The 23209-nt window shown below is 56.1% G+C and overlaps 2 protein-coding genes across 2 annotated transcripts; one reads left to right on the top strand and one right to left on the bottom strand.

The window, feature by feature from the left end:
* Positions 1-476: 476 nt before the first annotated feature.
* On the bottom strand, positions 477-11429 carry LOC144731078 (methyltransferase-like protein 27). Its single transcript, XM_078612083.1, has 6 exons — positions 11378-11429; positions 8953-9100; positions 5656-5787; positions 4501-4636; positions 3589-3681; positions 477-709 (listed from the first exon to the last, which is right to left on the bottom strand). The coding sequence occupies exons 2-6, from the start codon at positions 9094-9096 to the stop codon at positions 498-500; spliced, it is 717 nt and encodes a 238-aa protein (XP_078468209.1). The 5' UTR covers positions 9097-9100; positions 11378-11429; the 3' UTR covers positions 477-497.
* Positions 11430-11793: 364 nt separating this feature from the next.
* Positions 11794-22837, top strand: RNFT1 (ring finger protein, transmembrane 1). The gene is made up of 9 exons (XM_078612082.1): positions 11794-12105; positions 14483-14847; positions 15126-15202; positions 15989-16089; positions 17030-17183; positions 17959-18111; positions 19688-19753; positions 20416-20517; positions 21391-22837. The coding sequence occupies exons 1-9, from the start codon at positions 12050-12052 to the stop codon at positions 21523-21525; spliced, it is 1209 nt and encodes a 402-aa protein (XP_078468208.1). The 5' UTR covers positions 11794-12049; the 3' UTR covers positions 21526-22837.
* Positions 22838-23209: the final 372 nt, after the last annotated feature.

Here is a 23209-nt window from a genome sequence, read left to right on the forward strand (position 1 = left end):
GTATATTTGGAATTTGTGTGTGTCTCTCTCTCTCATCATCATCACGGTGGCTAGGAGATGTCAACTACCTCTCCTAGTGTGCAGGAGGTCGTGGCTTCGATTCCAACACTGACGCCTGCTGCTGCTGCTGTATATTTGGAGTCTGCGTCTCTCTCTGTCATCATCATCACGGTGGCTAGGAGATGTTGATTACCTCGCCTGGTACACAGGAGGTCGTGGCTTCGATCTCGACCCTGACGCCTGCTGCTGCTGCTGCTGTACATTTGGAGTCTGCGTCTCTCTCTCTCCCCGTGTTGGCGTCGATTTTTTTTCTCCTGCTCCTCCGCTTTTCCCCTCCCACATTTAGAATCGACGCCGTGCGTTTCGGAGTATTTGCCCGCGATACATTTTCTCCGCGTGACAAAGCCGCTCCGTTGGGCTACCCACGTGTCAGCCGGGGTCGCTTCTAAAAAAAAAAAAGAACCCCCCACACAACAAAAGCAAAATATTGATGTTTATTAGTCGAGCTTGCGGTAGAGGTACACGACTCCCGGGACGTACGACGGCGTGGCCGTGCCCGCGACGACGTCTCGCTCCCAGCGCGCCTCCTCCTGCCGCGCCTCGAGCCGCCAGGCGCCCGCGGAGCTCAGCTCCCACATGCGGCCCTCCAGCTGGAGCAGGAAGTCCGCGTTCTGCGCGCTCGAGCGCGTCGTCAGGCACAGCGGCGCCCCTGTGACGACACAGCGGCACCCGTGACGACACAGCGGCGCCCCTGTGACGACACAGCGGCGCCCCTGTGACGACACAGCGGCGCCCCTGTGACGACACAGCGGCACCCCTGTGACGACACAGCGGCGCCCCTGTGACGACACAGCGGCGGTAGCGGAGTCGGTGACAAGAGGGGTGGAGGCGCTACGTGTGGTTAGGAGATGTTGACTACCTCGTCTGGTGTGCAGGAGGTCGTGGGTTCGATTCCGACCCTGACGCCTGCTGCTGTATATTTGGAGTCTGCGCGTCTCTCTCTCTCATCATCATCACGGTGGCTAGGAGATGTTGACTACCTCACTTGGTGTACAGGAGGTCGTGGGTTCGATGGTGGGATGGTCATGTGGGATGATCAGGGCGCTGGGCTCCTAACGCGGGACGTTGCCAGTTCGCCAATTGAGGACCGTTTCTCAAAACCCACCGCACCTGCCCACCCAGCCGTGCGCCGCAGTTAGTCGCGTGTGGTCGGGTGACAATGTGGGTGACAATGTGGGTGACAATGTGGGTGACAATGTGGTGACAATGTGGGTGACAATGTGGGTAACAATGTTGGACATCTGTGAAAAAAGAGCTCGATCGCTCATCGGATTCCTCCAGCGTAAACAAACATTTTGATTCTGATTGTGGCTTACGCCCACCTCTTCCAGACACGTCTGGTCACACGTGGAAGAGTAGGCCAATTACTGCCCTCCCCCTCCCGGCCGGACGGAGTTTGCTCGAGCCAGCAGTGGCGTGAGCAACAACTTCGCGCTCTCCGCTTGCCCCCTGGACGTTAAAGATACCCGTGGCGTCGTTCGCAAGACGAGGCCACCGCGTGCCTGCGTCGTGGTACACATTGCTCAACATTTGATAAAGTCACGTAGAAGGGAAATAATACAATAAATTAAACATAATAAAATAATATAAAAAAATAAAACATAATAAAATAATATTATAAAATATTTTATTATGTTTATTTTTATTATTTTATTATTTCCCTTCTACGTGACTTTACCGAAAGAACCAAGAAGATGCATCCCTGCAGTCACGAAAGCTTTAAATCGAAATTTAACATTTGATAAATCACCTTCGTGTTCAATTCCCAGGAGAGGTTTTTGTTGGGTGAGATCTCAACGTGTCGTTAACCCCGCCAACCAAACGACACTGCCAATTAGGAAGCTTTGTCGCGTAAGCAAAATCGTGCCACTTCGTCGTTGTGTCAGCAGCACACCGGCGGTGTTGCAGAGCAAACCCCACAGCGTCGAACAATTAGAGTACCACGCGACGTTTTCGCCCGGTGACTACAAGCAGCCCCATCATCGTGCGATGTTGCCGGAATTTGGTGCACACTCAGTGGTAACAGCGGTCACCCAAAATGTCAGCGTGGTTGTTTGTGTAAGGACGGGCTGCTGCAGCCACAGCAGCCGCAGCAGCAGCAGCACAAGAAAGAAAAAAACACATTCTGGTCGGTGCCGGAAAGTCCTGGGTTTTAACGAGCAAAGTCAGTGGAGCGGAGAGCCACACTCTGCAGCAGCCGGCTCGGGGGGGAGGTGGGGGTCCCGCGCATTTGCGCACGTGAATGATTAATTATAGTCGAGCGTTCACGTGGGGGGTGGGGGGAGGATGGTGCAGTGACATGTGGAACGCTCTTCATTCCGATATCAGGAAGCCACTGCGGATGTGCACTTTTTCATCTTGGCTGGGAACTCATTCATTGTAGAACTGCTTTTTGTGTTCAGTTTCCATTGTTTTGGGTTAGATTGCGTAAATATAAATGCGTCGTTAAACCCGGCACCACACGACACAGCCAATTAGTGAGGTTTAGTGTCACGTCAACAGAACGTGGCCAATTCGTTACTGATGATGCCGCTTGTAATTACTGGCGAAACGTCGAACTCGGATTGTAAATGTTGTGGCTTGGCTCTCCAACACACCGGCGTGCTGTACTAGTGACGAATTGGCCACGTTCTGTTTACATGGCAAACCTGACTCGTTGGCTGTGTCGGGCGGTGGCGGGTTTAACGACACATTTATATATTTACGCGATCTAACACCAAAAAAAACCCTCTGTTTTGGATGACATTCTGTCGCCAAAGTTTACGTGTTCAACTGTTTAGTTTGTTGTCCTCCGCCCGCCCCTCCGGTTCGCACGGTCGTCTACGTGCCGTGCACCATCTCCAGCGGAATCCAGGACCTCGTTTAGATGATGCAACCTCGGCGCGAGTGCGTGGGGTGGGGGCAGTGCGATGAGGAAGGGAAGGGTGGGGAGGGGGATACATGGGTGGCTAAGCTGCAAACTAAAATATTGTTTTTATTTCACCAGGTAAGGCCCACTGAGCTGTACAGCTCTTTGTCAGAAGTGACCTGGCCACGAATGATACCTAAACGAAGTGGCTTACTGTGTGGACATTTATAGCAGCCAAATACTCGCAACGCATGTTTTGAAATGTGGAGGGAATAGCTGGAGGACGTGGAGAAAAAAAGAATCCACGTGGCCATGCGGAGAACACGCAAACTCCAAATATATAACAGGCGTCAGGGTCGGGATGGAACCCACGACCTCCTGCACACCAGGCGAGGTAGTTCACATCTCCTAGCCAACGTGATGATGATGAGAGAGAGACACGCAAACTCCAAATATACAGCAGCAGCAGGCGTCAGGGTCGGGATTGAACCCACGACCTCCTGCACACCAGGCGAGGTAGTTAACATCTCCTAGCCACCACGGCGCCCTGAGCGTGTGCTGTGCCAGCTTCATAGGCGCTCGTCCGTCGTGACATTCCATCCGTGGTTGTAAGAAAGAGGAACCTTCGTGTGCACTGCGAGTTTGACGGACAACGAGTGAAGGGTGCAACGTTACCCCACCTGGTTTGGCGACTCGGACCAACTCGGGAAGGATGGCATGGGGGACCTGCCCGTCGCTGAGCGCTCCGACAATTATCACCGCGTCAAACGCATCTGGGGAGAGAGAGGGCAGCTGTCGGGCTCTGCAATGTGTAACGACGCTTACCTTCACCATTAGAACCTCTTTTGTCAGTAGCAAAATATGATAATTGTTTTTTTACCCTTTTATTTGGAAACAAAACTGACACCTTTTTTTACGAGGAGTCATGTTTGCATTGACCACAATACCTGCGGTCGGAATGCAAACAAAAAACACAACTCTGATAATGTATGCACTGTCCTTGAAATTGATTGGTCCACACAAGAGACAGCTTTTCTTAGAGCCTAGTCTCACATGGTGTTGGACCAGATGACGCCAAAAGGCGCACAACTCAAAGACAATGCACCATCAGAGTATGAGAGCTCGGGGTAAGCATTTACACCATTGGAACCTCCTTTGCCAGTAGCAAAATATGATCATTAGTGTTTTACCCTTTTATCTGGCAATAAAACCAACACCATGTGAGACTAGGCTCTAAGAAAAGCTGTCTCGGGTGTGGACCAATCAATTTCAAGGACAGTGCATACATGATCAGAGTTGTGTCTTTTGTTTGCATTCCGACCACAAGTATTGTGGTCAATGCAAACATGACTCCTTGGAAAAAAAGGTGTCAGTTTTGTTGCCAGATAAAAGGGTAAAAAACCGACGCTTACCTATTTGTTATTATTATTATTTTCTTTTTAAATTGAAATGACAGCGGAGTGGGCCGTTCCCTTCTCTCGGCCGCCACGAGCCAACGACCCCGCCGTTGAAATCGTTCGAGGCACCCAAGACCTCGCATTGACAGCGGTAAACATCATCCGTCTTTCATCACGAAATAAAAAAAAACTCACCGGACTCGAGAGGTAAGGGATCGTCCCCCAAGACGCAGCGCCGCGTGCTCTCGTAAACGCCTTTCGTCGCGGCCACGTCCAACATCTCCGCGCTTCCGTCAATTCCGCGGATCCGTCGAAAGCCCAGCCGCTGCAGCTGACGGGAGCGAAGGGCCGGCAAATGAGAACAGCGCGTCGCGCCGGTGGGGTTTGTTGAAATCGTCGAGTTTGAAGTCCGGCCGGCCGAAAGGATTTGTTATTTATTTTTGCAGCGCTGTTTTTGAAATTTGCATTTGCCATGACGACGCCGGTGAGGCATCCATGCCGTGCATTTGAACTCTTCTTCACCTTAATCTCACTCACTATACGTCAAGCTGGGTGTCGGGCGGCCGCAGGACAATACGCTGCCTTCAGACACATCCAGAATATCAGCGGTCCCCAACCCCCGGGACGCGGACCGCTACCGGTCCGTGGCCTGTTAGGAACCGGGCCGCACAGCAGCAGCAGCAGCAGGAGGTGAGAGCGGTGAGTCCGTGCGTGGGCCGCCCCCATTATTTAATTATTTACCACTTCCATCCGTGCCTCTTTCCCGCACTTGTCACGGTGTTGGCGAGCCCACAAGCTCTAACCCCTAGTAGCCAAAATGAGTAAAAAACTAACGTGGCTGGAGAGCTTCTTTGAAAAGGGGGAAAGACCCAATGATGACCCCCCCCCTCCACCCCGGTCCGTGAAAAAAATTGTCTTCCACGAACCCGTCCCTGGTGCCAAAACAAGGTTGGGGAGCGCTGCAGAATATGAACAGCTGCAGCCAACTCGTAAGCAACTGCTGCTGCTGCTGCTGGTGGTGGTGGTGATGGTGGTGGTGATGGTGATAGTGATGGTGGTGGTGATGGTGGTGGTGGTGATGGTGGTGGTGGTGATGGTGGTGGTGGTGGAGTACTTGGGGAACTCTTGATTGTTGTTTTCACGGTGCACGGTGCAAGGGCGGAGGGGAGTGCTTCTTTGCGCGTCGCTGTGTGCTAGTTTGAAGCTTGGGGAGGGGGGGGGGGTCACGTCAGCTCCTCGCTCAACGCGGGGGCGGTGGGGTAGGGGAAGACGTGGGAGTGGGATTTGGGTGGGTAGAGTTGTAACTGTATGTGTTGAACTTCTTTCGCACCGTACGTAGTCAACCCTGACCTGCTGAGCCACGAGTCCGGTCCCGCACGCCACGTCCAGCACGGAGGCGCTCGCCCGCTCGCCCGCCGGCACGCGGGACGCCAGCATCTCGGCCGCGAGGAACGGCGCACGGTACTCTAGCACGTGCACGTCCTGCGGGGACGCACGCACCAACACGCACCAACACACACCAACACGCACAAACACGCACCAACACGCGCCAACACACACCAACACGCACAAACACACACCAACATGCACCAACACACACCAACACGCGCCAACACGCACCAACACGCACCAACACGCACCAACACGCACCAACACGCACCAACACGCACCAACACGCACCAACACGCGCCAACACGCACCAACACGCACAAACACGCACCAACACGCGCCAACACGCGCCAACACGCGCCAACACGCACCAACACGCACCAACACGCACCAACACGCACCAACACGCACCAACATGCACCAACACGCACCAACACGCACCAACACGCACCAACACGCGCCAACACGCGCCAACACGCACCAACACGCACCAACACGCACCAACACGCACCAACACGCACCAACATGCACCAACACACACCAACACGCACCAACACGCACCAACATGCACCAACACGCACCAACACGCACCAACACACACCAACACGCACCAACACGCACCAACACGCACCAACACACACCAACACGCACCAACACACACCATCACACACCAACACGCACCAACACACACCATCACACACCAACACGCACCAACACGCACCAATATGCACCAACACACACCAACACACACCAACACGCACCAACACACACCATCACACACCAACACGCACCAACACACACCAACACGCACCAACATGCACCAACACACACCAACACGCACCAACACGCACCAACACACACCAACACACACCAACACGCACCAACACACACCATCACACACCAACACGCACCAACACGCACCAACACACACCAACACGCACCAACACGCACCAACACACACCAACATGCACCAACACGCACCAACACGCACCAACACGCACCAACACGCACCAACATGCACCAACACTCACCAACACACACCAACACGCACCAACACACACCATCACACACCAACACGCACCAACACGCACAAACACGCACCAACACGCACCAACACGCACCAACACGCACCAACACGCACCAACACGCACCAACATGCACCAACACGCACCAACACGCACCAACACGCACCAACATGCACCAACACACACCAACACGCACCAACACACACCATCACACACCAACACGCACCAACACACACCAACACGCACCAACACGCACCAACACACACCAACACGCACCAACACACACCAACACGCACCAACACGCACCAACATGCACCAACACGCACCAACACGCACCAACACGCACCAACATGCACCAACACACACCAACACGCACCAACACACACCATCACACACCAACACGCACCAACACACACCAACACGCACCAACATGCACCAACACGCACCAACACGCACCAACACACACCATCACACACCAACACGCACCAACACACACCAACACGCACCATCACACACCAACACGCACCATCACACACCAACACGCACCAACACGCACCAACACACACCAACACGCACCAACACACACCAACACGCACCAACACACACCAACACGCACCAACATGCACCAACACGCACCAACACGCACCAACACACACCAACACACACCAACACACACCAACACGTGCCATCACGCAGTTGTTTTAGACTAATTTCAGGGTGCTGATTCCAAATATGATCTCAGATTTGCTCTATCACATCTCATTTAGGATAGTGTGTCTATAATATAATTTTATGTAGATATCCACATTTATTTAATATTTTTCTTCCGCAGTTTTTATTTAAAATGCAATATTTGATATCTCAAAAACCTGATGTGATAGACAAAAACTGAGGCCAGATTTGGAATCAGCACCCCAAAATTACCTTAAAGCCGTTGGAATACCTTATGCCAGAAAGAGTGTGTTGACCAGTGTAATGTAATCACAGTAAACCGAGTCGCGGCGGTTATTTGACCGCGTATTGGCAGCGCCGGGCAGTGCTGCTTGGCAAGGTGGAGACAGCGAGACAGCGTTGGAGGCGTGGAATCGGAGTCAAGTACTCAGACAGGAGACGCTCTTTGAAACGGACAATGGGATGAGAATGCAATTTCGCAGGTCGTAGATGGGAATGAATGAATGAAATCTCACAGAAGACAAGAGAATGAATGCCAGATCAGATCACAGAGATGAATTGTTGAAATACAGAATCAGAAAGTGTATTTATATTGGAGGAATTCGATGAGCTATAAAGCGTGGGGTAAGAATGTTACTACAACAGACTGTACAATAACACGGTAGGGAGAGCAAAGTACAAGAAAGATAAAAAAAAAATCACCCAAATACAAACAAATAAAACGAAACCATCCCCATCCTTCCAGGCTAAGCCCACTGAGGTATCAACTTATTTTTCAGGAGCGACCTGGCCACCACAAACGATAGCTCAACAAAGTGGCCCAGCATTTGGAAATTTAGAGCAGGAAAATAATCTAAACAATCTCAATGCATGTTTCTAAATGTGGAGGGAAAAACAGGAGGATCCGGACCAAACAATCCACGCAACCACGGGGAGAGAGAGAGACACGCAAACTCCAAATATACAGCAGGCATCGGGGCCAAGATCGAACCCACGACTTCCTGTATACCAGGCGAGGTCGTTAACATCTAGCCACCGTGATGATGAGAGAAAGAGACACGCAAACCCCAAATATACAACAGGCATCGGGGCCGAGATCGAACCCACGACCTCCTGCGTACCAGGCGAGGTAGTCAACATCTCCTAGCCACCGTGATGATGATGAGAGAGAGAGACATGCAAACCCCAAATATACAACAGGCGTCAGGGTCGGGATCGAACCCACGACCTCCTGCGTACCAGGCGAGGTAGTCAACATCTCCTAGCCACCGTGATGATGATGAGAGAGAGAGACATGCAAACCCCAAATATACAACAGGCGTCAGGGTCGGGATCGAACCCACGACCTCCTGCGTACCAGGCGAGGTAGTCAACATCTCCTAGCCACCGTGATGATGATGAGAGAGAGAGACATGCAAACCCCAAATATACAACAGGCGTCAGGGTCGGGATCGAACCCACGACCTCCTGCGTACCAGGCGAGGTAGTTAACTACATCACACCGCAGACAAGAGAGGTGAGGGCAATCTCACAGGGAACGACTGACTGAATGAAACCTCACCGCATCGTAATCCTTTGCCCACTGCTCGTAAAAGCGAAGCTTCTCCGTGGCCGAGGAGGCTCTGTGTGCAGCCGCAACCATCTCCTTGACTTGCGGAAAGGTTCGAGGGGGCCCCTCCGCCATGGTCTGCGGACCTTGACTCATCAATCTGCGTAGACATTCACCAAACGACAGTCGCCACCATCATCAGCATCATCATCAGCAGCAGCAGCAGCAGCCAGGGTCAATCCACCGCTGGATGAAAAGCGTCCCGCAAGCTGCCGAGGGTTGTGCGATTCGCAGATGTCGCCTGCGCTGATTGCATCGCTCCATCTCCCCGTTTTTTTTTATTCCATAATCGAAACCATCTCTCTCCCTGTTTCATTCACCAACCCGCACTGACCGGCGTGGTGAAGTATGGAAGAACCCCCCCTCCCCCCCCCCCAACTAGCATCAGACATACGAAGAAGACAACTTTAGTGGGTATATTGTACTACAGCAGCATATCCATCAATAAACACCACTTTAAAAACACGCAAATCCTGTAATTCCCACGACACAATATATTTCGTTCAGCCACAGCGAATTTTTTTTTCACGAACTTGCACCGCAAATCTGCGAACAAATACAAACATATACATTTTATACTTTAAATATGTATTTTAAACGTTACTTTACACGTTACTTTACAGGACCGGGGTCACGATGATGGGCTCGTTCGCCTGGCGGGGTTACAGTGTCCGTGCTCTCTATGACATCATTGCTCGGTGTTTAGTTAAAAGCTGAAAGGCCAAAGAGTAGAGTGCTGTCCAGTCGTCACTTTCACGTCACGCCCCTTGGGGGGGGGGGGGGTCAGACATTTGTGACGATGTGTGACGAGGGGGGTGGGGTTTGAGAAATGTGACGTCACGTCAAAATGCGCAACTTTCAATAAATATAGACGACACGTTCTACTTAGTTAAATAGACTTTTTAATAAATGTTTTCTCCTACAACATCAGAGTGCAGCGCCACATTAAATACGCACTACAATGACAATAGTTTAAAGCGATTTGAAGCATGTTTTATTTTCAAAATGGAAATATGGTTTTGGGGGGTGGGGGCAGAGCTTTGTGACGTCATATTTGTGGGGGGGGGGGGTCTGACTTTTTGTGACGCCGTGCGACGAGGGGGGAGGCGGTCAAAAATCGTCCAAAATCACGTGACGTCATTTATGGGCGGCCCCTTTGGCCCCTTGCATGCAGAGTGTTGGGGGGGGCGTTATTGGTCGCGTTCCAGTACACCCTGCCAAGATATATTATTAGTACACTGCGCGTGTGAGTCTGTGGCGGAGGAGGCTCGTGAAGGACGCTGCTACTGGGCAGTTGGAGGCAGTCGCCCTCCAGCAACAACAACGGAGGGCAGAGGAGCGACGCTCACAACAACGAGCGGAGCGCCGGGCGGATAAAATACAGCAAGTTGGTACAGCTGAGGGGTAGAGCTGGTGGTGCATCTGCCGGTCATCTCAGTCAGCCAATCCATGGCACCTGCAGGGTCTGTCCCGAGACCTCCTGCACCTAGCCTGGCACAGTAGGGGGGTACAGCTGGTGGTGCATCTGCCAGTCATCTCGGTCAGTCAACCCATGGCACCTGCTGGTTCTGTCCCGAGACCTCCTGCACCTAGCCTGGCACAGTAGGGGGTACAGCTGGTGGTGCATCTGCCGGTCATCTCAGTCAGTCAACCCATGGCACCTGCAGGGTCTGTCCCGAGACCTCCTGCACCTAGCCTGGCACAGTAGGGGGTACAGCTGGTGGTGCATCTGCCAGTCATCTCGGTCAGCCAACCCATGGCACCTGCAGGGTCTGTCCCGACACCTCCTGTCTGCAGCGAGCCTTCGACACTCCACGTGGCCTCGAAGTGGACCTAGCCTGGCACAGGAGCCGTGGTGACGTCACCGTCACTTAGTAGCCAATGGCCGAGTGTCGGTATTGGGTGTGTGTGTGTCCTGTGGGTGTTGGTAGGAGGAGCGGTGGCGCAGTGGTTAGCGCGCTACACTACGAGCCCCGCGACCCGAGTGACGGTCCTGGGCCTCCCTGAGATCGATTGAGCAGTAAACGAGTACCTGGTGCGGGGTGTAGTCAACGTCACTAGGGGAGACAAAGGCGGCCGGGCGTGGTGCCGGCCACTAATCTCCTAGCCACCGTGGCGCCCCATGGAAGGCCGGCCCTGCACGGCACAACACGCGTACACACACCAACACACCCACACCAACACACACCCACACCAACACACACACACACACCAACACACACACCAACACACACACACCCACACACACACACCCACACCAACACACACACGCGCACACACACGCGCACACACACGCACACACGCGTTGTTCAATCGCTGCGCATGAAACAGAACCGACGTCTGCGCTTTCACACCCCAAGATGTTTAAAGACGTCACCTGCTGCTCTTCTTCAACGAGTAGCGCACTGACGTGGGTGGATGGGTGGGTGGGTGTGTCCTGGGTGGGTGGGTGTGTTCCTAGTGGGTGTGTCCTGTGTGAGTGGGTGTGTCCTGTATGAGTGGGTGTGTCCTGGGTGCGTGGGTGTGTTCCTAGTGGGCGTGTCCTGGGTGGGTGTGTCCTGGGTGGGTGGGTGTGTCCTGGGTGGGTGGGTGTGTCCTGTGTGAGTGGGCGTGTCCTTAGTGGGTGTGTAGGTGTGTCCTTAGTGGGTGTGTGGGCGTGTCCTTAGTGGGTGTGTCCTGTGTGAGTGGGCGTGTCCTTAGTGGGTGTGTCCTGTGTGAGTGGGCGTGTCCTGTGTGAGTGGGCGTGCCCGTAGTGGGTGTGTCCTGTGTGAGTGGGCGTGTCCTGTGTGAGTGGGCGTGTCCGTAGTGGGTGTGTGGGTGTGTCCTGGCTGTTTGCCTGTCACGTCTCGACCTGCGATTCGCTCGTGGAGCCTGGGAGTGAGGAAGTGATGACGGTGGTGGTGGTGCGGTGTGACAGTTAGTGGTTGTTGTTGGTGATGCTGTGTGATTAGTTGTTGTTGTTGGTGGTGGTGATGCTGTGTGACTGTTAGTTGTTGTTGGGCGGGGGGGGGGTGACAAAGAGGGCGCCATGCGGACGCGGTGAGCCGCGATGCAGAGGCGGCGTGGCTCCGAGAGCCTCCAGCAGGACGGTGACCTCGACTCGAGGTGAGCCACCGCCACCACCAACATCACTAACACCACCACCATCACCACCACCACCTCCACCACCACCACCACCTTCACCACCACCACCTCCACCACCACCTTCACCACCTCCACCATCACCACCATCACCACCACCGCCACCATCACCATCATCGCCACCACCACCAACACCGTCACCACCATCACCACCACCACCGCCACCACCATCGCCACCACCACTAACACCGCCACCACCATCGCCACCACCACTAACACCGCCACCACCATCGCCACCACCACCATCACCACCATCGCCACCACCACCAACACCGCCACCACCATCGCCACCACCACCAACACCGCCACCACCACCAACACCGCCACCACCATCGCCACCACCACTAACACCGCCACCACCACCAACACCGCCACCACCAACACCGCCACCACCATCGCCACCACCACCATCGCCACCATCACCACCATCACCACCAACACCGCCACCACCATCGCCACCACCACCATCACCACCATCGCCACCACCATCACCACCACCACCGCCACCACCATCGCCACCACCATCACCACCACCACCACCATCGCCACCACCGCCATCACCACCATCGCCACCACCACCATCACCACCACCACCAACACCGCCACCACCATCGCCACCACCACCATCACCACCATCGCCACCACCATCACCACCGCCACCACCATCGCCACCGCCACCACCACCACCATCGCCACCGCCACCGCCACCACCACCATCACCACCACCATCGCCACCACCACCACCACCAACACCGCCACCACCACCATCGCCACCACCACCATCACCACCATCGCCACCACCATCACCATCGCCACCACCATCACCACCACCGCCACCACCATCGCCACCGCCACCACCATCGCCACCACCACCATCACCACCATCGCCACCACCATCACCACCACCACCAACACCGCCACCACCACCACCATCGCCACCACCACCATCACCACCACCATCACCACCACCACCACCAACACCGCCACCACCATCGCCACCACCACCATCACCACCATCGCCACCGCCATCACCACCGCCACCACCATCGCCACCACCATCGCCACCACCATCACCACCGCCACCACCATCGCCACCGCCACCACCATCGCCATCACCACCATCACCACCACCATCGCCACCACCACCACCACCAACACCGCCACCGCCACCATCGCCACCATCACCACCATCGCCACCACCATCACCACCACCGCCACCACCATCGCCACCGCCATCACCACCGCCACCACCATCGCCACCACCACCATCACCACCATCGCCACCACCACCATCACCGCCACCACCAACACTGCCACCACCATCACCACCATCGCCACCACCATCACCACCGCCACCACCATCGCCACCACCACCACCACCATCGCCACCACCACCACCACCATCACCACCAACACCGCCGCCACCATCGCCACCACCGCCATCACCACCATCACCACCGCCACCACCATCGCCACCACCATCGCCACCACCATCACCACCACCACCACCGCTTCACCGCGGCCTCCAGCGAGGGCCCTGGGAGGGGGGGGGGGGGGCAGGAGGGGGGGGGGCAGGTGGAGGGGGGGCAGGAAAAAATAAAAAAATCAGTTTGGAACTGCTTTTTAAATACTTGTGATATTGCTTAATAATACTGTGTCATTTTAAAGTAAACAAATTAGTTTTGAAGATAAATTTCACGGGTCACGGGGCCTCAACGCCTGCATGAAGCTCAACCTCACCACGTATGAACCAGACTACAAGGCCATCAGCAAAACCATGCAGCGCCAGAAGTCGCATTAAAAGTAAGACATTTAATTTATTATACGTTACAAATACTATATGGCTCTCAATGAAATATATTTAGAAATATTTGGCTTTTATGGCTCTCCCAGTCAAAAAGGTTCCCGACCCCTGATTTAGAATCAACATCACGCGTTTATAGGCATGTGGCTGTCATAGATAATTCCAGACGGTGATGACAAGCCACTCCATTGAGCGATCATTTGCGATAGGCCAGGTCGCTTCTGAAAAAAAATGTTTCTATTTTGTTGCTCATTGGGGCCTTACCTGGAAAAGCAAACAAAAATCCACGCATTCCTCCTCCTGCTGCCTCGCAGCGTGACCCCAGAGCGTGCATCTCTCCAATGCTTTCTCTTGCACACTTTTTAACTTTATACTTACGCGATCTAACCCAACAACCTTGGTGGAGCCTCACCCGGCAAACTCAAACCTCAGTTTTAGTTTCAATTCCTGAACTCGCTTCCCTCCTCCAAAAGGCCCCGACCTCAAACTCCGTTGCCTTCCCACCCCCTTCTCCCCCTCCGCCGTGCCCCCCGGCAGCATGGCGGGCCTCGCGGTGGGCACGGCCGGCTTCTCCACGTCCTCCGCGGGCGACGTGGTGCTGCAGATGGTGGCACGCCACGACGGAGCCGGCGGCGGCTCCTCGGGGGTCCCGCCGGGCGACGCGTCCGGGCCCGCCCACCGGCACCTGCTGTCGGCCTACGCGCCCGCGCAGCCGTCGGCGCCAGCCAGGGGTGACGGCGGAGGTGGAGGTGTAGGAGGTGGAGACGCTGGGGACCCCGGCGGCGAGGCCGGGAATCCCACGGCGGCGTTCGCGGAGATGAGGCCGCTGCTCGGCTGGCTGCAGCGGGGGCTGCCCTTCCTGCTGCTGCTGCTCACTCGGCTCGGCTACCAGCACCGGCTCGGTGAGCGGTGAGGCCAGCGGCCGTGCGGCAACGTGGCCGCACACTCACGCGGCCACACACTTACGCGGCCACACACTCGCACGGCCACAAACTCACACGGCCACACACTCACACACTCACACGGCCACACACTCACACACTCACGCGGCCACACACTCACATGGCCACACGGCTGCACTGACAACGACCTGAGCTCACGTGCACACTACACGAGCAACTCACCTCCGGGGATCGCTGATTGACGGGCGCCCGTCCGTGTGTCCCGATGGTTTCGTCAGGGCTGGCCGTGCTGGCCGGACTGTTCCTCACCTTCTTTTACGCCAACCGCACTCTCAAGACGCAGGTGACGCTCCGGGTGAGTTTGTTCGTCCGGACCGCCGGACCGCCAGACGGGCGGCCAGCTCGGGTTTCGAGGTTCATAATTCACGCGCGACATTTTTTACGTGAATAAAAATGCCATACTTGATGATAAAGCCCCTTCCGTTGAGCTACCATTTGTGATAGCCAGGTCGCTGCTGAAAGAAAGTTACTTAGCTCAGTGGCGCCTTATCTATAGTTTAGCTTACTTCCACCAGGGCCCATGCCAGCCACGCTATGCCACTGCTTGACGACGGCCTTCCCCCCTGCACACCTGCTCTCCACCCGCTGCAACGTCTTCCCGATTGTCAGCGATGACTTCTCGCCGCCGTCTTCTTCCGAGTCTCCCAGCTCCTCGCCCCGTTCTGCTGTGAAGTCACGTGCGCCTTCCGCACGCACAGACTCACTCGGAAAATCCTTTTCTGTCGATTCGGAAACGGCGCGGTTAACTTGTGAAGGCTGCAAATTCCAAATATACAGCAGCAGGCGTGAAAGTCGGAGTCGAGCCCACGACCGCCTGTATGCCGCCGTTATCCTTGACCCAGCGGCCGTCACCGCTTGGGGCGAGGCGCCCTGCAACCAAGGACCGCCCTTGCCGTCGTCCGGCACGGTCGGACCGGCGTCCCTAGAACTGCGCTTCGGTCTCGCTCGTGTGCCTTCCGTTGGCCGCGTGGTCCGTGTGTGTGCGTGCGTTGCGTGCGTGCGCGCGTTGCGTGCGCGCGTTGCGTGCGCGCGTTGCGTGTGCGTGCGTTGAACACCTTTGCCCGTGCACGTGCGGCTGCAGGAGCGGAGGTCGTGCGTGAAGACGCTGTGGCTCGTCGCGTTCCTGGCGGGGAACGTCGCCTTCCTCTACTACACCTTCCGCACGCAGAGGCTGCATTACAGGTAGCAAACTAAATTTGTAATACATTTTAAAATTTATATTGTTAACTTTTTACCAGGTAAGGCTCACTGAGCAATGTAGCAAATGCGTAGTGGCAGCCTAATACTCGAAGCCGTGTGGCGTTGATTCGAAATGTGGAGGGGAAAAAAGCGGAGGACCAGGAGAAAAATCCACGCGACCACGGAGAGAGAGAGAGCAAGAGACACGCAAACTGCAAACCTACAGCAGGCGTCAGGGTTGGGATCGAATCCACGACCTCCTGTACACCAGGCGAGGTAGTCAACATCTCCTAGCCACCGTGGTGCCCCATTGGGGCAGGGCAGCTTTGCTGCCCCTTCACTGTTCCATTGCTACCTCATGCTGCCATTTACCCTCCCGCTCTGCCCTTCCACTGACCGTGGGCACTGAGCTCTGCTGGTACGCGGTGATTGGAGTTGCCACCTTTGTATGTGTGTATGATGTATGATGCATGTATGTTGTATGTTGAACTTCTTTCGCAACCGTACGTAGCCAATCGTGCTAATCGGAGGTGCAGGGGAAGGACAACAAACTACCGCACCAAAAGCAGCTCTCAATGTAGATTTAAAAGTGGCGTAGCTCCAGTGGCTTCTTATTATCGGAAAGAAGAGCGTTCCAGACGGCCGCAGAAGCGCATCTGAAAGCGGGGCGCGATCCGGCCACCGTCTTTGTTCGATGGCTTAGCCAAAAGACGCTGCTGCTGCTGCGAGGATGACCGGAGTTCACACGATGATGATTTACGCTCCTTGACGAGATCAGGGAGAGCGTTGCGGTTCATTTGTGGCGAGGCGCGCAATGCCGCAGGGCGGTCGTTCGTCCCCCGTCGTCGCCGTTGAGCTCACGAGAGGGGAGAGAATGACGAATCCCGACCCCTGACTGGGTTCGCTCGCTCACCTCGCTCTGCACTTTTCACGACCTGCGCAGCTTAATGCTGGCGTCTCCCTCGCTGCTGCCCGTGGAGCTGTGGGATCTGCTGTGGATCGTCGGCATCGGAGACTTTGTGGGGAAGTTCATCTCCATCGGCCTCAAGTGCCTCCTGGTGGCTCTGCCTTCCGCGGTGCTGCCGTTCGGTTCACGGGTAGGTCGCGCAACATCACGCAACGTCACGCAACGTCACGCGCGCTGCAGCCACTTTTTTTTTTTTACACACCAGGTTAAGTCCCCAATGATCTATGTAGTTTTTCAGAAGCGACCCGGCTGTCAAGGACGGTAGCTCAACAAAGTGGCTCATCACCATCGTCGTCGTCACGTGGAAATTTATAGCGGCAGCCAAATGCTCTCGAAGCGTGACGTTCATTTTTAAACGTGGAGGGAAACACCGGAGGGCCCGGAGAAAAGTCCACGTGACTACGGGGAGAGAGAGAGACGCAGACTCCAAATACACAGCAGCAGGCGTCAGAGTCTGGATGGAGCCCACGACTTCCTGCATACCAGGCGAGAGAGTTAATATCTCGCCACTGCAGCGCCCCTTGCGACCGATGAGAGGACCTACGCAGGTTACAGACTGTTCCTGGACGTAAGTGGGCTTGGGTGGCATGCGTTACTTGAAGAGATGATGGCCGTTGCGGATGAGAGTTATCGCCGGGTGGCAGTCACGTCCTCCACGGAGATGGAGCGGCGAGATCGGCTCGCGTGCAGGTGCTGGGTGGATCGTTGCATTGCGGAGCCGTGAGAGGTGGCGGCGACGGCTTTGTGGGGGGGGGGGGTGGGGGTGGGGGTGGGGTGAGGCCCTTCAGCCCTTCAGCCCTTCAGCCCTTCAGCCATCAGCGGATTGATCACGGCTACCGGTGACGATGCCTCGAAACTTTCCTACTTAGATTCTGTGTGCGGGGTGGGGGGGATTTCTCCTGCAGGGGCGATGGTACGTGTTGGTGGAGGAGGGCAGTCAGCTGTACCGCTACTTGCTCCCCGCGCTGCCGTGGTTCCACTTCCTCATGGGCACCAGGAGGCTCGGCGAGGCGAGGCTCTTCCACATGCTGCTTGCCCTCCTGTACTTCTGCGCGAAGGTGAGCGGGCCGGCGGTGAGCGCATGACCTCACGGCAGGTCCTCAAGGCCAGTGAAGCAGAGGTCGCAACCGGGTACCCGATACCCGTACCCTACCCGATACCCGGCTACCCGTACCCGGCCGGGTACAGGTACGGGTACCCGTTTGCGACCCTGGTGCGGCCGGGTACAGGTACGGGTAGGCCGTGAGTCATTGGTGAGTAACTGTTTGTCACTCATTTCCCAACGTCTTGTCTCTTCTCACAATTCAAGTTCCTAGAATCAACCCACCCATGCCTGCAACATGGCTTCATCCCAGAGGTCGCAATCAGGTACCCGATGCCCGATACCCTACCCGTACCCGGCCGGGTACGGGTAGGGTACGGGTACAGCCGGGTACGGGTACGGGTACCCGTTTGCGACCCTGGTGCGGCCGGGTACGGGTACGGGGGGTAAGGAATCAAAACCCGTTTGCGACCTCTGCAGTGAAGCACTCTGTCCAGACCTCCGTTTGACCAGCCTGGGTGGGAGCTAGGCATGTGACCAGCGCTGGAGGGGGGCGGGGGGTTGGTGGTTCGCCCCGTGAATGTCGTGGGCGTCGAGGATGTGCCGTGCCGTGGCTCGCCCGGAGGTGTTACAGCGAGCGGACTAATCGCCATCTGTTTCCTGTCTGTACTAACTAGAATTAACTCACTGTTTTTTTTTTATCAGTTAAGGCCCACTGGGCTTTGTAGCTGACCTGGACACAAATGATAGGTCAACGAAGTGGCTTATCGCGTGGAAATTTATTGCAGCCAAATAACCCTAAACGTGTGTTTTTGATTCTAAATATGGAGGAAAAAACCGGAGGACCCGGAAAACAATCGTCACGACCACGGAGAGAGAGAGACGCAAACTCCAAATATACAACAGGCGTCAGGGTCGGGATCGATCCCTCGACCGTCAGTATAGCAAGCGAGGTAGTTAACATCTCGCCACCGTGTATGGGGATCGAGTGTGGCCCCCTTGCACTCGTGGCTTTCTCCAGGTGCTCAGCCTTAAGTGTCCTTGGTTTCAGGGTGGCTTTCCTGGATAAATAGGTCACCATTATTTTTTACCTCTTACAGTATTAAATGAGTCGGCATTTTTTATTTGAGTCGTAGCCTCGGCAAGTCGACGACAACCTGTGGAATTTCATCGAAACACCACGCCCGGCCGCCTTTGTCTCCCCAGTGGTGATGTTTCCACATCACACCAGGTACCCATTTGAGGCCGAGTCGACCCAGGGAAGGCCCAGGAACGGTTAAAATACGCGCCACTGTTATTGGCGCATATAACTGGGGTCATCGGTGTCGTGGCACAGTCGCTCACCGCGACCCCACCGCTTCCAATACCAGCCATCCGTCGCGCACGCACGCACACTCGCACACTCGCGTACACACACGCACACCTATCAATACCACGCACCCAGCGCTCCAGATGAGCTCCAGCAACCCGCACGCTGCCCGGCGTGGCGAAGCGTAGTCCAAGTAAGGAGAGCGAGAGAGCGAGAGAGAGAGAGGCCTCCGCAGGCTGCCCGCTGCTGCGACCGTCAAGAGCTGTCGCCCTTTCTCCCGCAGTGCCTGGGCCTGTACAGCAACGTCACCGCGCTGAGGAAGTCGTGCGCCATGGCGTGCGCCCAGCAGGTGCGTCGGAAGCGTCGCACGCTTACACGAAACCCCGGCGACCCGAGTTCGATTCCCGCTCACCGCCGCCAACGCCTGCGGCGATTATCTGAACCAGTCCTGAGCCATTCCCTAGGTCGATTCGGCTTCAAATGAGTACCCGGTGCGGTGTGTAAACATCGCCACTGGGGAGACAAAGGCGGACGGGCGTGGTGCTGGCCGCCCACCCCGTCGTGTGCTGTTCCGGCCTTCAAAGGTACTCGCTTAACAGCACTTGCCCCAACAGTCTCTTAGGGCTACACGGGAGGTCTTTGTCTTTGTTCCCAAGTGGGGAGCGGCGGCGCATTGGTTAGCGCCGCCGCACTACGACCCCAGCGACCCACCTGAGTTTGATTCCCGCTCACGACCACAAGACTGCGGTGAATGTTTGAACCGGGCCTGGGCCTCGCCTAGACCGACCCGTCCTTGTACGAGTTCCTGGTGCGGCGGCGTGCAAGCATCAGCACTGGGGAGACAAAGGCGGACGGGCGTGGTTGGCTTGGCCACCCCACCCCCCTCCTGTGCCACGGTGCCGGCCTTCATAGGCGCTGCTGCCGCTCGCTAAGAGCACTTGCCTCCAACGGTCTGTGAAGGCTATGCGTGGTGGTGGCGTGGTGTGGTGGGATCTCTGTGTTTGTTCCCAGGTGTACGGCGTGCCGGCCAGCAAGCAGCAGTGCGTGGAGGCCGGCGACATCTGCCCCATCTGCCAGGCCGCCTTCGCCCAGCCGCTGATGCTCGTGTGCAGAGTAAGCGTCCCCCCCGCCCCGATGGTTCCATACAGACCCCTGGCTCCATCCGCGAGCCGCAGTCTCCATGTGTTTATTTATGCAGTAGAACCCCTTCCTCTGAACGACGGTGATTGGTTCCACGAGTGATTTTGGTGGTTAGTGTGCTGCTGCTACCAACCTGGCGACCCGAGTTCGATTCCCGCTCACTGCCAACGACGATTATCTAAACCAGTTCTGGGCCTCCCCTAGGTCGACTCAGCCTCAAATGAGTAGCTGTTGCAGTGTCTAAACATCGCCACTAGGGAGACAAAGGCGACCGGGCGTGGTGTTGGCCACCCACCCCCTCGTGTGCCGTTCCGGCCTTCATAGGTGCTCCTCGCTAACAGCACTTGCACCAACAGTCTGGCAAGGCTATACGGGGGATCTTTGTCTTTGTGTGATTGTGTGTATGCGTGTTGCATGCTGTGTGTTTGTTGACCGCGTGTGTGTTAAAAAAGGGGAGCAAAATCTTCTAGGGGAGTGTCATTGTATCAATATGCGTGGAATGCCAGGCTGCCGCCGTGCGTGCTATGCCAGGCTGCGTGCCGTGTCTGTGCCGTCCTCGCGTCCCGTGCTAACTCCGCGTGTGGCGTGCTGCGTGTGTTGTGCTGCGTGTGGCGTGCTGCGTGTGTTGTGCTGCGTGTGTTGTGCTGCGTGTGGCGTGCTGCGTGTGGCGTGCTGCGTGTGTTGTGCTGCGTGTGGCGTGCTGCGTGTGGCGTGCTGCGTGTGGCGTGCTGCGTGTGGCGTGCTGCGTGTGGCGTGCTGCGTGTGGCGTGCTGCGTGTGGCGTGCTGCGTGTGGCGTGCTGCGTGTGGCGTGCTGCGTGTGGCGTGCTGCGTGTGGCGTGCTGCAGCACGTGCTGTGCGCGGAGTGCATGGCGCTGTGGTGCGACCGCGAGCGCGCCTGCCCCCTGTGCCGCGTCCTCATCAGCCCCTGCGCCCCTCGCTGGCGCGACGGGTCCACGTCCGCCCACCTGCAGCTCTACTAGGCGCCCGCCGGCTGCAGCTCCACCGCGGCCCGTGCCACCACCGGATTGGAGCCACGGTGGCCGACGTGCGGTGCGAAAGTAGTCCCGGCACGCACACGGACGAGGCGGCCGCCGGCGACGCTGCCGCAGCGACGGCTCCTCCGTTTACCGGACGTCTCCGATCGCAGTTTTTAGCCTGGGTGGGGATCCCACCCAGGACCCCACCCGGGGGGGGGACCCACCCCGGGTGATGCTCCTGGAGCCACCGGTATATATAAAAAAAAAACACACAAAGGCGGCAATCAGCCGCCGGCCGTGCAGGTTAAAGGCGCAGCCCTGCAACCGCCTGTTCAGGCAACTGCCGGCGGAATAAATGGCTTCCGCTCGAGGAAGCTCGAGAGAGCGCCCTTCCGCGCGGTATTTGGCCTACTCTTCCATGCTGGCCCAGACGTCTTGTAAGAGGCGGTTTTCAGATGTTTCTGCTGCTAGGCGGACGGAGGTGTGGGGGGATTGAACCGGAGATGTCCGGATTCTCTGCTGTTCATTGGATGTTTAAAACCCGGTCACATTCTTCACATGGTGGTGTCAGTCCAAACCCTACTTTGAAAAATATAACAAGATGACCGCACGTTGTTAGGAAGCATACAATAGCCATCTCCGTATAGCTCGAGGTTTTGAATGTCGCGTCCCATGTGAGAGAGGTCGTGAGTTTCCAGTTGTGCCGTCACGTGGACAAATCTAAGTGAGCGCGTTTCTGTTTTGTAAAGTTTCGATTCAGTCCCCTCCGACTGCGACTCCTCATCGTAACTGCCGTTCGAGTGATAAAAGAAATACACTTTTAAGAAGAGTCATTGGTGCTCCGATGCACTTGCCATTCACATGAGGTGGATTCTTCAATAGGGGGGGAGGTCGGATATTGAACTTCTTTCGCACCGTACGTAGCCGACCGTGGCTCAACGGAGGTGCGGGGGAAGGACAAACTAAACAACAAAGCAGTTCTAATTAGTTTTCAATCTACATTTAAAAGTGAATAGTTCCAGTGGCTTCCTCACATTGGGAAGGAAAAACGTTGCAGGCGGCCGCAGAAGCGCATCTCTGTTCGACGGCCACCGTCCGCTGCTGCGACGGTGCTTCACGCTCCTCGACGAATTCAGCGAGGTTATTGTGGGCTCGTTTGTGGCCAGCACTTTGTGTGTGTGTGTCTAATGAGTGTGATCTTGTAACGGGGGGCTGTGCCAGGCGGTCGGCCCCCACCGATGCCCACTTGGATGACGTCTTCATTCGCCACGCGTAACAGCATTCGCTAAATAAAGTTTTACGAAGTGACGGTCAATGCCAAGAGTGTCGGTCTCTTTATACGCCCGTTGCCAGAAGCCGCACCCTTTTCGGGCACGAAGAAAACGTGCCGCTAAAAATCGGGCAGTCCGCGAGCATTGGTTCAAGGAAGCTCGACTGCCGATGAGACGCTGCACGTCGAAACCCGTCCACGGTTTGCATCGAAGCAACGCTGCTGACAAAATGCACTCCCAGAAGGCCTTGCAGCCAAGGCCTTCTGAGATAAGGAGGCGTACGGTGTGAAGGATTATTTTGCACATTACTACGTACTCCGATACAACAAAGCCGCAATGTGTGTTGCCTTTGACGCAGACTGCGGGGAGACGTCCCGAAACACGAATTGGCATCAATATCTGCCGCTCTGCTCCCC

This window comes from Lampetra planeri, chromosome 37, assembly GCF_965212315.1.
Source record: "Lampetra planeri chromosome 37, kcLamPlan1.2.h2, whole genome shotgun sequence".
NCBI classification, from domain to species: domain Eukaryota; kingdom Metazoa; phylum Chordata; class Hyperoartia; order Petromyzontiformes; family Petromyzontidae; genus Lampetra; species Lampetra planeri.